Here is a 14,042-nt window from a genome sequence, read left to right as displayed (position 1 = left end):
CTGGTAACTAGAATAATAGTTTACTATTCAACACACACACACACACAATTTGAAGTAACACAACAGAACCAATCTAGAACCTGGCACATACTTTGCAGCCTGACATGCCCAATCCAGTCACACCTCTTTTGGAAGGTATCAAAATGGGTGGTTTTATTTTTCATGAGCTACTAACTTAAAAGGGGGGAGCTGGACAGTGGTCCCTGGAAATACTTGTCACTGTTGGTTTCCTCTTGCCTCTATTTCCTTATTCTCGGACCAAACAGGAGAATCTTCTCCTCACCAAAGTCTGATATCCCAGCTTGATTTGGTTATAGTGTTTCAAATAGTTGGAGACAGGAAAGGAAGGCTGTTGGTATTGAAACAGTACCATTGTCAACCTTACGTCACACCTCTTACTCGATATATTTGGGAGATAATATATGCAACATCAGAGTGGTTTGGGTACAGCAGTTATAGAGGCAGGACCGTGTTATCTCTGCTCATGACACACAATGACAGTAACTTAGAAAAGTCTTCCTTTCCATCAAGCCATTTCTGTTTCCTGTTGACTAGACTTGCACCAGCCTGAAGATATTCTTATGGTGGATTCCAGAGCTGATGTTCATCCTCGTAGGTGGTCCAACGAAGCCAGGCTTTCCCATCACCGACGCAGCTATTTACTTGCAGACCTGCTTAGTTTTGGCTTTGGTGTTTATTTCTATTGGGCAATTTAATCTGACGCTCCACATGCTTTGGCTGGCAGCACGAATGGTTCTCAAGTCACCTCCCCTGAGTGGAGAGCATCTAACAGGTCTCATTCCGAGGCACAAATACGAGAGAGTGTGAGGAATCAATATTTATTCTGACAATATTTTTTCTACCCATCTTTAGAAAAATACAAGGAAATACTTATAAACGACTCACTCTGTATGGCGCTCTGTTGGCGACTCTTCCACAGACACAGCGCAATGAAAACCATAAGAATGAGGACCATAACCCCAAGCACACAGCCGACGATGAGGTACAACATATCACTGCTCCTGGCGGGGCTGGCTGCAGGCCCCACGTTCCCTCCATTTCCTGAAGAACTGGGAGGGGTGCTCAGGTCTCTCATGGGATACTCTGAAGCTCCAGGAACACGTTTCACTGCATGGAATATTTTTTTTTTTAAAAAATTAAGTTAGAATGAATACAGAGCTTACGAAATCGTCTCTCTGAAGGAGGTCTGGCTAGGAATGTAAGCCGGTCTGTTTAGACTCCTCACAGAGACCATCTGACCACCAATGAGTCACAGAGAAGGATCCAAATGTGAAATTCTGATCTGCCAAAGTTTTGGTCCACAAATTTTGAGAAATTCTAAGAGCCAAGAAACATACAAATTGGTTTGACCTAAACGGCTGTATGATGATCTGCTGAACTGTACTCGCAGAAACTCCCATGGTTGAAATAAAATAGTTCAACTTATAAAATAGTTCAACTTATGGAGAGAAAAAACAAACAAACAAACAAAACCCCAAATCAAACAAAAACCCTTATTCTATGTGATATATTTCTCTCTCAATAAGACTTGGAATTAGTGTCTTATTCTTCTACCACATAAAAAAGGAATTCTCACCATTAAACAATTAGCTTCAAACTACTGTATCTACATGTATTCTAAAAACCCCATGTGTCCTGTAAGCATCCCCAATGTAACCCACCAGAGTCCACAGTCCTCTTAGCTACTTCATGGGTATTCTGGGCAACTGTGATCACAATGCTATTCCACAAGTGTGATACAAATCCCATTCTCCTGTCTGCGAGTCACGTGTTCTTACTGCTCTAAATGTCATGGTAAAGTCCCACTCTGTCATAAGCAGACTATGGTGGCTGACAGCCCATCCTCAGGAGGCGGGGTCCCTGGCTATAAACTGAGCTCTACTGTTCCATCACTTCACCCCACGGACCACACTACAGGATCCATCTTAAGGCTGTGACAAAGAGTCCTATGTTTGTTTGGCTGTCTCCAAACCCAGGTGGGAGCATAACCGTCATGCTAACAGCATTAGGGAGTGGAATTGGTGATTAGGTCATAAGGGCTTTATCCCCACTGACAGACCGATGCTGTTATAAGAGTGGCTGGTCATATGGAAACGGGTTTGAATTTGGAGCTCTTTGGTTCGGTCTCATTCCTTTGCTCTTCCACTACAGGGCATTTGGAGGCCCTTGCCAGACTGTCAGCACTATGCTCTGACCATCAGTCAATGCATTTCCGCTGGCTGTACACTGCAACGGATAATGAAGTATGCTGTTCTGAACACAGCCGTATGACTAGAAAACACATTAGAACATGTTTAGCCCCTTCCTTTTGTGCAGTGCTGGGGATGGAAGGCACCACTTTCTATATGCTAGGCAGGTGCCTGCTCTCAGAGCTGCAGCCCTATACCAGAACTGTTTCCTATTGTGCCTGGCAAGATTTACATACGTGATCTTGTGCATGTCTGTATATGCACATGTGTGCTCAGATGTACAAGCCAGAAGACAGTGTTGGATCCTCTGGAGCTGGAGTTACAGCCGCCCTACATAGGTGCTGGGAACCAACTACTGTGCTTTGCAAGAACAGCCATCTCTCCAGTCCTGACTGGTAAGAGTTTTAATGTTCCTAGTAAAGAGGTGACATCATTCATTATTGTAAGCATCACAGCACTCTAGAAACAAGCTAGAATTTGTACCGAATCTGTTACAGTGTCTGCTTCACAGAGGTATCCATGGATGTGCTAATAACCAAATGAAAATTGAAATCAGGTCCAGGTGAACAGATGTTTAACGTGGGTTTAATGGGGGGATTTTTTTTTTTTTTTTTTTTTTTTTTTTTAGCAGAAAGACACATGGTTGAAACTTTATGAGAGTGAAGTAAGTCTGGCTTTGCAATTGAATCTCAAGTATTTGTCTCCTCGTTTTATTCATTTCCTTATTTCAAATAAAAACAATTGTAGCAGACACTGATGGCTACCCCGAATATTCAACAGCTTCCTATTTCAGTGCTAACCTGAGCCTCCTTTAAAAGATGCCCCCTAAGGACTGGAGACGTAGTACATCTCAAAGCCCTGGGCTTAAGCGCCAGCACCATGAACTGAGTATGAGGTAGCATAGAATTGTAGGCTATAATCTCAGCATTTAGGTAAGAAGATCGGAGGTTCAAGGCTACATAGTGAGTGCAAGGCTTGTCTGGCACACATGAGACCCAGTGGAGGAAGAGGAAGAAGAGGAAAAGGAGGAGAAGAAGGAAGAAGAAGAGGAGGAAAAGGAAGAGGAGGAAGGACTAGAGGAAGAAAAAAGAGGAGGAAGAGGAAGTAGGAGGAAGAGGAAGAAGAGGAGGAAGAGATTGAAAGATTGATGATGATGATGATGAACAAGAAGAAGGAGCAGAAGCAGGAGAAGAAGAAGGAGGAAGAAGAGGAGGAGGAGGAGGAAGAAGAAGAGGAAGAGGAGCAAGAAGAGGAGAAGGAGAAAGAGAAGGAGAAGGAGAAGGAGAAGGAGGAGAAGGAGAAGGAGAAGGAGAAGGAGAAGGAGAAGGAGAAGGAGAAGGAGAAAAAGGAGAAGGAGGAGAAGGAGAACTTAGAAACAGGCATTGCCAGACGTCAGCCTGACTACATGACCACATGTAAAGCCAGATTTGCTCACTATAAGCAGTATTGCACCTAGGGCCTCACTGACACCCAGGCAAGGAGGAAAGAAAAGGCAGAGAACTTCCTAAATGACCTCAGAGCTGCTTCCCTACTTCTCACTAAGCACTAGGACACCCGAGATCCCCAGCAGGGACTTTTGTGTTACAGACAGTTAAGAAAGCCTCAGGGTGATATACAGACCTTCAGTTCTGCTTTATAAACATCCAGGTTAGCTATCTCTCCTATTCTAGCGTGTGTCTTCTCCTTTTATAGTCATGCTGTGTGTAGGTAGAGTTTAGAGTGAGAATTTAGAGTCTGTGACTGCTACCTTAAACTTCATACAGCACATACTTAAAGATGTACCTAGTGCATCTATCTGTCATTCAAGAAACGGCTCTAAGCAGATTGCTGTGCTGGTAGCTTGGTCCCCAGTGAAGCCATGTTAAGAGGTGGTGAGACCTTAAAAAGGCGAAGAGCCTAGAGGAAGAGTCCTGGGTCCCTGACTCTAAAGGAACTGCTGAGGTTCTAGTTAGTTCTCATAAGAGAGCTGTTATCAAAGAACAGGTCTGGCCCCTGTCTGGCCTTTTGGGCTTTCTGGCGTGCAGGCTGATCAGTCCCTCTTGCATGTAGTCCTATCGTGGTGAAGCCACCTGTCACAGGTCTTCAGGGAGCTGAACTGACACCAGCTAGCATCATACCCTTGACACGGAAAGCTGGGAGCTAGCCAAATCTCCTCGTAACACAGGTGTGGTACTTCTCTTTAATCTTCTATAGTTTTATTGATATTTCAATTTTCATAGAAAGCAGTTAGCAAATATTAGTCTCTTCTAGGAGAACAGGAAAAAAAGAAGTGGCTTACATATAGTCACGTGGAAAGTAATGGGCACCACTAATGTTCCCGGAGACATTTGTTTAGATCAAACGCTCTAGCCAACAGCCATGTGCTTCTATAGGGTACGTGCATACGTAAACTCGCGCATCTAGGAACTCATCGAAAGCAGGAATCTCCGCACAGAAATAGGTCAGGAATTTTAAGACACGATCTAGAGTTTGGAATTCTAGTATCTGGCCAAGGAGAAACGCAAGCCTCTCCTACCTTTGGTCTCACAGATCATCACGTTGCTGAACTCACTCTCCCCTCCTTCATTAAAGCACTGCATCTTAATGTCATAGGAGGTTTCGGGCTGCAGGTGACCAATGGTGTGCCACTGCTTGGAACCTAGAGAAGAGAGACCAGAGACCAGCTGTAGACGTCACACAGCCCGGATGACACGAGTGTGCTTATTTGGGATTTTTCAGAATGAGATTTACAGAACCCCTTGCCATCTCATACAGCTTGTGAGATGAAAAAATATATATATTTGAACATATATATATATATATATATGTATATATGTGTGTGTGTGTGTTCAACATATATATATACACACATATATGTTCATATATATACACATGAGAATGAGCTCCATGTAAGTATTTTTTATTGTATCATGGATGAATAGCATTTCTACTAAGTGGCTTGTAAAGGGGGTGAAGAGATAAACTCAATTAGAGCGTTCGTATTGGTAGCAATACTGGTTTTATTAAATATTAGTGGCATAGAGGAGAAGTCATGTCAAATCCTCATTTCAGCCCAGCAAGTCCACTCACTATGCCTGTCTGCTAAGAAGCCATGGCACGAATGACAGCAAGCAGTACATGGCCCAGACAAGGTGGCCAGCTGCAGGAAAGGCTTTCACAGAACTCTCTTCCGTTACCGCTGACACATCACAGGCTGACGGTCAAACACCTTTTAGTAAAGTACTGAGCATCCATAGAAGGTAAACTCTGCAGTGGGAACCCTCAGCCGCCGCTCCTGAGGCCACGTTTCTTTTGAGTCGGGGACTCAGAACCACACAAGTGTCTCCACTATTAGGATTCTGTTATCTGTGGCATGCAGCCAAGGTTCCATTTAGAAACACTCCCAAACCCAGCACTCCAGTGTAAATCACCCTCCGTTTTCACTTTCATGGATCTGTGACAAACTTTCATAAACAGGGACACTTTTGCCCGATTTAATTAACTCTTCAAGTACTCTTAATCCCTTTGAGAAAATGACTCTTCAGACTGTCTCCGACGTTTCCTAGAAATCCAAGCATGCCACCGACCGATTTAAGAATTAATTAAAGGGAAAGAAAAAAAAAAAAACAAAAAAACCACACCACATGGTTAAGTCAAATCGCTTGGCTGACAGGACCAGTATCACAGGCTCCTTTCTAATTCAACACAGACAACAACATTTCAGCCCCTTTCCAAGTCACTAGCAGAAAAACCCTTCGTTCACACAGACTTGCATCTTACAGGGGAGAAAATCCGATTGTCTAAGATCGAGTGTCTTTCTGAGGGGCTATAGGAGTGGGTTCTAGGCTCCATATATATACTTACACACACACACACACACACACATTCTCACACACACACACACTCACACACACACACACACATACACACACACACACACACACACACACATAAATAGACCTTCCCTGTCCCAGCTTGCTTTTGTTTTTGGTTGGTTGGTTGGTTGGTTGGTTGGTTGGTTGGTTTATTTTTCATTAAAGAACTGGTTGAAGCTAGAATGAGCCTATTTCTAAAATGCTAAGACATCCCATACGAGTACTTCTTACTCTACCTTTTGGGCTTTCCTGGCTCTACACCCCACCTACAAACATCTCCACTAGACCGACAGAACTAGATAGACTTCAGAGAACTAGTAACAGTGGGGTCAAGCTTCTGACTGGTTTTTAGGAGAAAACAGTTACAACATACACCTTCTTAGATTTATATTTCATTGTGGTGTCCAATCTTTCCAACAGTAACATCTATAGGTTGGTAAAGAGAAGGGATTTTTATATTTGATAAGTGAGGGAACAATGCGCACTGTCTAAACCCAGTCAGAGAGTGTACACCCTCTGCTAAGCTTCCCGCTTAGAACTGCAGAGCAGAAAGATTCATACACTGATTTCTTTAGAACTCCGCTTAACAGGACAAAAATACTCCACTGAAAAACACTGTCAGACTGAGAACATTTGTAGGTATCTATGTGGCAAAGAATTAGAAGATCAGACAGTCTAAGAAATATAAATGTTCTTCCTGTAGTCTTTATAATCGACTCCTCAGAGACAGCAAGGCCCTAAATTTTAGATCAATACACACATAAGTATCCAAACCTTTTAAGAAAATTTTAGGCACATATTTTAAGGAAGTATTTTTGTTCCTGGTTTTGGAAGAATAAACCAATCGCTCCAACTACCACAGGAAAAATTTCAAAATGAAAACAAGCAATAGGCAAATTACACAGCAGAGCGGATCCCACTCAAACATCTAACTGCTCATGTGCTCCATTTATAAACAAGCTTGCTGAGAACTGAGAGAGACCCCCATCCATGAGCACGGCCATACATGACACGCTGTGAAACCCTCTTCTAGTCCCAGGCTCACATTCTCATCACAGAGGTTTGTAAAAGTTCAGATTCCTCTAAAGAGCACAGCTTAAACACTGTTAAAGCACAGGGATTCCTAGAAAGTACGGACGGAAGACGAGGATGAGAGAGATACACGGGGAGCTGTTCATGTCACCTAACGTCTGCTCTGTTTAGAACTATCTTATGCCAAACGTTTAACCGACGTCAAAATTTTTTAAAAATAAAAATCTGATATCCTCATTCTTCTAAACCATATAAACTAAAACATAGACAAGGACAGAAGGAAAGGCAGAAGTCGTAATTATCCTTCTGCTTTTTCTAACAACCTTTCGGTTGACAGAAAATATGCAAACTGATGAGCCACACACTCTAAGTACACTGCACTGAATGTTCACAAAGCGAACACCCAGGGCACCGATGTCTAGCCCACCGAGAGAACACCGCTGCATCCCACTGTCTCCAGCTGCTCCTTGTGTTTCTTTCTCTCGCCCAAGATGGCTACCACCTTGACTTCTGAGAACACAGAACAAGCTTGCCACTGAAAGTTACAGAAAAAGAGAAAGAACCATCCCTTCATTCAAATAAGAGTCATGTGCAGCTACCTTACTCAGACTGTAAGGTTTTTATTATGTTACGAAAGTAACTCCACTGAATATGTCCTAAAAGAAATCCTTCATGGGCTGGAAAGACGGCTCAGCAGTTGAGGAGAATTTGTTCATTTTTTCACGGACCTGGTTTGGTTCCAGCACCCACATGACAGCTTACAACTAACTATCCACAACTTCAGTGCCAGGGGATCTGACGCCCTCTTCGGACCTTTGTAGGCACCAAGCATACATGTGATACATATGTGGTCAAAATACTCATAAATATAAAAAAAATAAAATCCCCCAAGATGATGTAATATTTGATATGAGATTTTTAAACTGATTTTTTAAAGAAAACTATGTATTTAATGGCAGGAAGTCATATGGTGAATCCTAGGCCTAGAGCAATTTTCTGACAAGATTTGTTATATGTGTTTATGTATACAGGGATGAATATATGTATGAGATAGAACTCAGGGCCTGGCACATGCTAAGCACATGCTCTACCACTGAATTATAAACCCAGCCAAGACATTCACTATCTCAAAAGATCAGACTCCTGGATTCCCAACAGTTTGGAAGAAATTTTCCTCTCACATCAAGAATTCCATCTACAATAGTACCAAGAATGGAGCATCCGGCTTATACTGGAGGCTTCCAGACCCAGGGGACCTATCACAGTGTGAGGGAACCTAGACTTCTATGTAAGAAAATTCTCCTCTCTATCACTTCCTCATAACCATCTGTCTGGACTGAAGCAGCTCCCCTCCCACGCCTATTTCCACCTCATCGACAGACACTCCAATGCTCTTTTGTTGGTCTCCATTCACATGTCCGTCCGTCCATCCATCCATCCTTCCATCCGTCGAGTCATCCAATACCAAATGCCTCACCATTGAAGGGGCTGAGAATCCAGCAGAGGGAAGAAAGATCCCATGTCTAAAGTAAGTTAATATTTAGTAAGGGAAATATTTAACGTCAAATACTCGTACTCATCTATCTACACTTCGATTAAACACTGTGAAAGGAGCACAAAGGGTTTAACTTGGGCTAGCGCTCTGGCAAAGGTCTGGTCTGAGGAACAAGCATGCAAAGTCCCAACAGAGGAGCGTGTGAATGCCCATGCAAAGCATTAGGAAAGGGGAATGGTGGGCAGCAGAAACTATCTGGAGTCAACATCTCCACTGCAAAAAGATACAAAAGGCAAGGTTGTCAGTGGAGATGAGGGTCAGTGGGTCAGTGGGTCAGTAGGTCAGTAGGTCACAGCAGCTACCAGGCCACAGGCAGCATTTGAGACTGTACTGTAAATGCAGCCAAGGAGCAGTGTTGACACTCTTCATACCTGGGCTGTTTCTTGTTTCTTCTACAAAACACTCCAAGTCCTCAACATCTCTACAGGTGGGTAGCATGCTTAATATGTGATCATCCTAGTACAGAGGTCTACAAACTGTTTTTGAGCAAGACTTTTTTTTTTTTTTTTTTTTTTTAAAGTAAGAAGCTGCAACTGATTTATACACTCAGGTCATTAGAAAAGTAAAAAAACAAAGTCAAAATCTTTTTTTCAGATGAACTACTGACAAATTATCTTCTCCCATACGTTTATAATCAGGGCACTGTTGGGGGAACAGGGAGGAGACCGGGAAATTTGGGTTACATGGGAACAAACTTAACAGCATATACCAACGTGTTTCTAACTCTCAGTCTCAGCCTGTGAAGATGGGTTCCTGCTGTTTAGCCCCTCCCCATCTTGGCAAGGGTCCCAGCTTACCAAGGGACTCACTTACCTTCCACAACGTCCCTCTTGTAATCACTGTCATTGTCACTGTCTGTCGGTCGGTAATAGATATAGAATCCTTGAATGGGAGTGTTATTGTTACTTGATGGAATATACTAGAAAACAGAAGCAAAGGCTTGTCAGGGACAAAAATAAAAGTACTGTCCTAATCTCCCTATCTGTATGGCGATGTTTCTCTAGCTTTGTTTTGCAGTGTATGTAGTGGCCATTTAAAAACCCGATTCAAGGTTATTCCGAGGTACATAAGCATTTAGCTTACTACAGAACTAAATAGAAACACATATATACTTCATTCACTTCAAAAATAAACGTATACTGGTTCAAAAGAATAAAGCATAAAATGTTAACTAAGTTAAGCACATTTGGAGGAGAGCAGAAGAAACAGTCACGCCATTTTCCCCCTGTCTCTGAGAATGTGTGTTGCAGACAAACCTCAGTGCCCTTCCATTTTTCTGCAGTTAAACGTTCAGCAGCCCCGAGCATCACACAGTACGAACACTACACTGCTCGCATGAAATCTCACGAAGGTGTTCACGCACGTACCGTCCATTTTAGCATAATCTGAGTATCGCTGACAGCCTCTGTGTGTGCGATGTGAGGTCCAGTTATTGGGCGATTGGAAAATCGATTTGGGAAACCAGCCACCTGGTAAGGACGGGATGCCGAGCTCCGAAAACTCTCACCATAATGGTTGATGGCAATGACCCTAAATTTGTATATTGAACCTTGGGGGATGGGGCAAAAAACAAAACACACGTAACTTAAAAAAAAAAAATTAGCGCAAAGCTTTGGTGCTTCTAAAGAATAAATTAAAATCCTAAAGCAAGTTTCCTATCACCCAAGTACCACGCTGGGAAGCTTTCAGTTCAGAAAATGTTACACATCTAAAATTGCCACCTTCTCCCAACTAAGTTAGACACCGACATCTACAACACTTGTGCATATTCAAGATTCCAAACGCAAAAGTGGCCATGAACCCAAACAAAAGTATAAGCTTATTTATATTTTTTTCTCTCTTACAGATATTTTTAATAGACTCAGGAATTGGGATTGGAGAAGCAATTTAAAAATCTAGAAATGAAGAATGGTTAAGGGGTGAGAATGTAAGCTCAGAGATAGAGTGGCTGCTTAGCCTGGACAAGGCCTTGGCTTCAATTTCCACCACTGAAATAAGGCCAACAAAAATAGTTAAGCAAAGTATGATACGCTTACAGAGTTAGACATAAAATGAAGGATGTAAAATTTTATTTATGACAAGATCCTAGGACATATAAAGACACAAAGAAGAAACGCTAGAAAGAAATATAACAATATACAAACAGTGTGTTTGGGTATGGGTATAGTTGGCATAACTTATTCTCTTCTTCATATTTTATTTTCAAAATGAAAAATTATTATTGTAAACAAATATCAACCACAATAAAGTATTATTACCTGGCTCTAAACTCCGAACTTCCACAGAGAGTTTGGAAGGCGGGATGTCTTCAGCAGCCACCAGCCAATCACTAGTTCTCATCCGTTTATATTCCACCTTGAAGGCAGTGATGGGAGAGCCGCCATTTGCTCGGGGAATCCAGGTGACGTAGACAGAGGTGTCCGATGCCGTAGAGATAGTAGGTCGATCTGGTGCCTCTGGGACTGGAAATTGAAACACTCATTTTTCCATTGCCATGATGTCAGAGACAGGAATAACCTAAAAATACTTTGAGGGGTAAACCCCAGGCCCAGTGTTAAACGTCCCTCATCAATTTTCTGTCAACGCTAATAATACTACAGCCCGTCTCCCTGTCCTCTCTACAAGCTAATGGGAAATAAAATGCACAAGAAAGGAAGCTGGAGGGAAGAAAGAAAAAGTCAAATGATGACAGATATAATTAACTCATGAAGGAGGAATGCTCATGAATGTGACGGTTTCTGCTTTTCTATTTTAGATTTATGGCTACAGCAGTGTGCAAGAAATTATTTGATTTTGGCTGTGACACATAAACAAGTCTCAAAAATGTTTTCTTATTTGAAACGTTTTCCAAATTACATAAACCAAGCCAATGACCTAGTGATTTTTACACTGTTACTATCATGTTCCTTTAACAGGTGCCTCAAGGAACCAAGTCTCTCAGCACATGCAGGGATACAATATGTCCAAATCAATACTAATAAGGTAACGAGGGAGGGAGAGGATGTGAGGAAGACAAGAATAGTACCACATAAAGACACAAAGTGTCACAAAGTGTCACAAAGACATAGGAAAGTAAGTCAGAGGGTCATGTCCAACAGCTTGCAGGGAGCACTGGCAAGCATGGTACTGTCCTACAGACAGGTTAGAAGGACTAGACCCTGTGGCAGATGGAACCATTGGGAGTGAGGTCACCTGAATTTAAATCAGGGGTCTAACTTCCCTTGCTGAATCAGCAATCTAGCGGTTGTTACTGGCTTCCTTCCTGAATCCTACAAGGATGGCCCACAAAATAGTTACATGCACCCCAGTAAACTGTCAGTCTGCCTCTCCACCAGCTGCCTGTGATCCTGTGGAATCCGGTTCTCAGCAGGCCAGTAGGCCTTTGGATGTGCAGCCAATTTCATTTTTTAAATGGGCACGGCAGGGCAACCTGGGCCACGATGCCACAGTATCAGTGAAGACATGGAGGAAAGAAGCCTATCTTTGTGTCCGTGTTTCCCAAGCATGGATTTGTTCCATCTCAGCGTCTCTTTCACCCTCCCTTCAAAGGCATAAGAAGGAAAGCAGTCAATGCCAGAAAGCGGGTGTTTTACAAGACAGATGGCGTAAGGGATAAACAGAAGAAGGCATTAGCAGGCAACTGTGGGTGATACTTACTATATTCCTTCCCACTAGAAAGCAATGGAAACAGAACGGGCAGAAAGGTTAATGTAGATCTCTACAGAAAACCAAACGACTTTCTCAAGGTGACTGTGCAAGACGCAAACTCACCAAATGCCACGGGTCAAAGAAGAAGAGAAAGTTACCGAGGAAAACACGTCTACAGAGACGAACACATAAAGTCTCTGCGACAACAGCAGCTGCGCTGGAGAAAACATGGACTCCAATGGCAGCTCGGGCACTATCTGTCACACTGAAACCTGGGAGCCTGTTTCCTTATCAACTCCGCGTGGAGCTGTTATAAACAGCAAGCAAATAATTTCATTCATATGCCTATTTCAGCTTGGAGAATTCCAGACTCATAATCTTCACCTACATCCACAATCTTCACCTACAATCTTTTACCATGCATGCCTCTTGTAAATGCTTCCTTGCTGCCACACCCAAGCTTCCTCCCTCTCAGTCAATGCAAATTCTCTTACTCTAACCTCAGCTGTCCCCTCCCCTCCTTTATCTAACCTTGGCTGTACCTCAAAGTCCTTATTCTAACCTCAGCTGTCCCCACTTCCCTTACTGTAACCTCAGCTGTCCCCTCCCTCCCCAGTGGTCTAACCTTGGCTGTCCCCTTCCTCCTGTAGTCTAACCTTGGCTGTCACCTCCTTTCCTCCTTCATTCACTGATGTCATCTTCATATTTTCTAGAAACATCTTTTGCATTTCTTCCTCTTTAAGACCCTGTAGGGTTTTGTTTGTTTGTTTGGGTTTTTTTGTTTTTTGTTTTTTGTTTTTTGTTTTTTGTTTTTTGTTTTTTTTTTTTTGGACGTAACATGAATGCAGTCTCCAACTATCACAAATTGTACAGTGGAGTTTCCAGCATTTGGGGAAATCATAGGGTCAGCACATCCCAAATGTAATAAAAGAACCTTGCTCCAGGGAAACCACCTTCATGATCCTGGGGTATCTCCCTTGCTAGGTTAAGTACTAGGGCTCTTGTTAGCTCTCAAGAAAAGATTACATTTTTAAAAATCTTATTTATTTATTTGTTTGTTTGTTTATTTGTTGTGACATAGGTAGAGACATATGACACAGCACTCATACGGAGGTCAGTGGACAGTTTGTAAGAGCCTTCTCTCCTCACTCACCATGTGGGTCCTTGGATTGTCAGGCAGTAAGTGCCCTAACTTGCCTGAGATTACACTTTTACATGTATCATAGAAGACATGGACTGCCTGTGCCTTACACTATCATCAACCCCATCAGCAATAAGTCACAGCAAACAAAATCTAATCTCCACACTGAGTGCATCATATCATCTGTCCATCTGCTACACCCGGAGGCATCATCCTCAACTTCTGAGGCTTAACTCAAGTTGCCAAGCAGTTGTGCAAATCATTATACGCCCTCCTTTGTATCCAGTGGGCGAGTTGGTTATCTCTCCATCGACCCCAGAATACCAGGAGTATAAGCATAGGCAGAATGGACAAGCTGGCTGTCACGGGTCTGCCTGTGTATATTATCCATTCTGTTGCTATGGGTTGAGCTGTTTCTTCCTTTTATCAATCAACTCACTGGTGTGTGTGCAGACGTCTGTATCACCCGCTGTACTTTAAATCCTTGAGACCAAGGATGATTTCATCCCTACTGTGCTGGCAGTGAGTGACTTCTACATGTTGGGTTAAGTAAAGTATTCTCCTTTGAGATGTCACTTTACTCTCATAGTGCTGGCATTCAC

At 42.7% G+C, this 14,042-nt stretch overlaps 1 protein-coding gene and 1 non-coding gene across 2 annotated transcripts in view; both read right to left on the bottom strand.

The window, feature by feature from the left end:
- Cdon (cell adhesion associated, oncogene regulated) overlaps positions 1–14,042 on the bottom strand; it is an 85,248-nt gene that overhangs the window by 17,050 nt on the left and 54,156 nt on the right. The window contains exons 12-16 of the mRNA XM_076924629.1: positions 10,910–11,113; positions 10,019–10,200; positions 9,465–9,570; positions 4,726–4,848; positions 907–1,128 (exon numbers count right to left, since the gene is read on the bottom strand). Coding sequence (XP_076780744.1) covers positions 907–1,128; positions 4,726–4,848; positions 9,465–9,570; positions 10,019–10,200; positions 10,910–11,113 — 837 coding nt within the window. The remainder of the gene's footprint in view (positions 1–906; positions 1,129–4,725; positions 4,849–9,464; positions 9,571–10,018; positions 10,201–10,909; positions 11,114–14,042) is intronic.
- On the bottom strand, positions 13,127–13,292 carry LOC143439461 (U1 spliceosomal RNA). Its single transcript, XR_013107685.1, has one exon. It is a non-coding gene; the product is annotated as a U1 spliceosomal RNA (small nuclear RNA).

This window comes from Arvicanthis niloticus, chromosome 26 (genome assembly GCF_011762505.2).
Source record: "Arvicanthis niloticus isolate mArvNil1 chromosome 26, mArvNil1.pat.X, whole genome shotgun sequence".
In the NCBI taxonomy this organism is placed as follows: domain Eukaryota; kingdom Metazoa; phylum Chordata; class Mammalia; order Rodentia; family Muridae; genus Arvicanthis; species Arvicanthis niloticus.
Note: the sequence above shows the minus strand (reverse complement) of the source record. Positions and strands in the feature narration are given on the sequence as shown.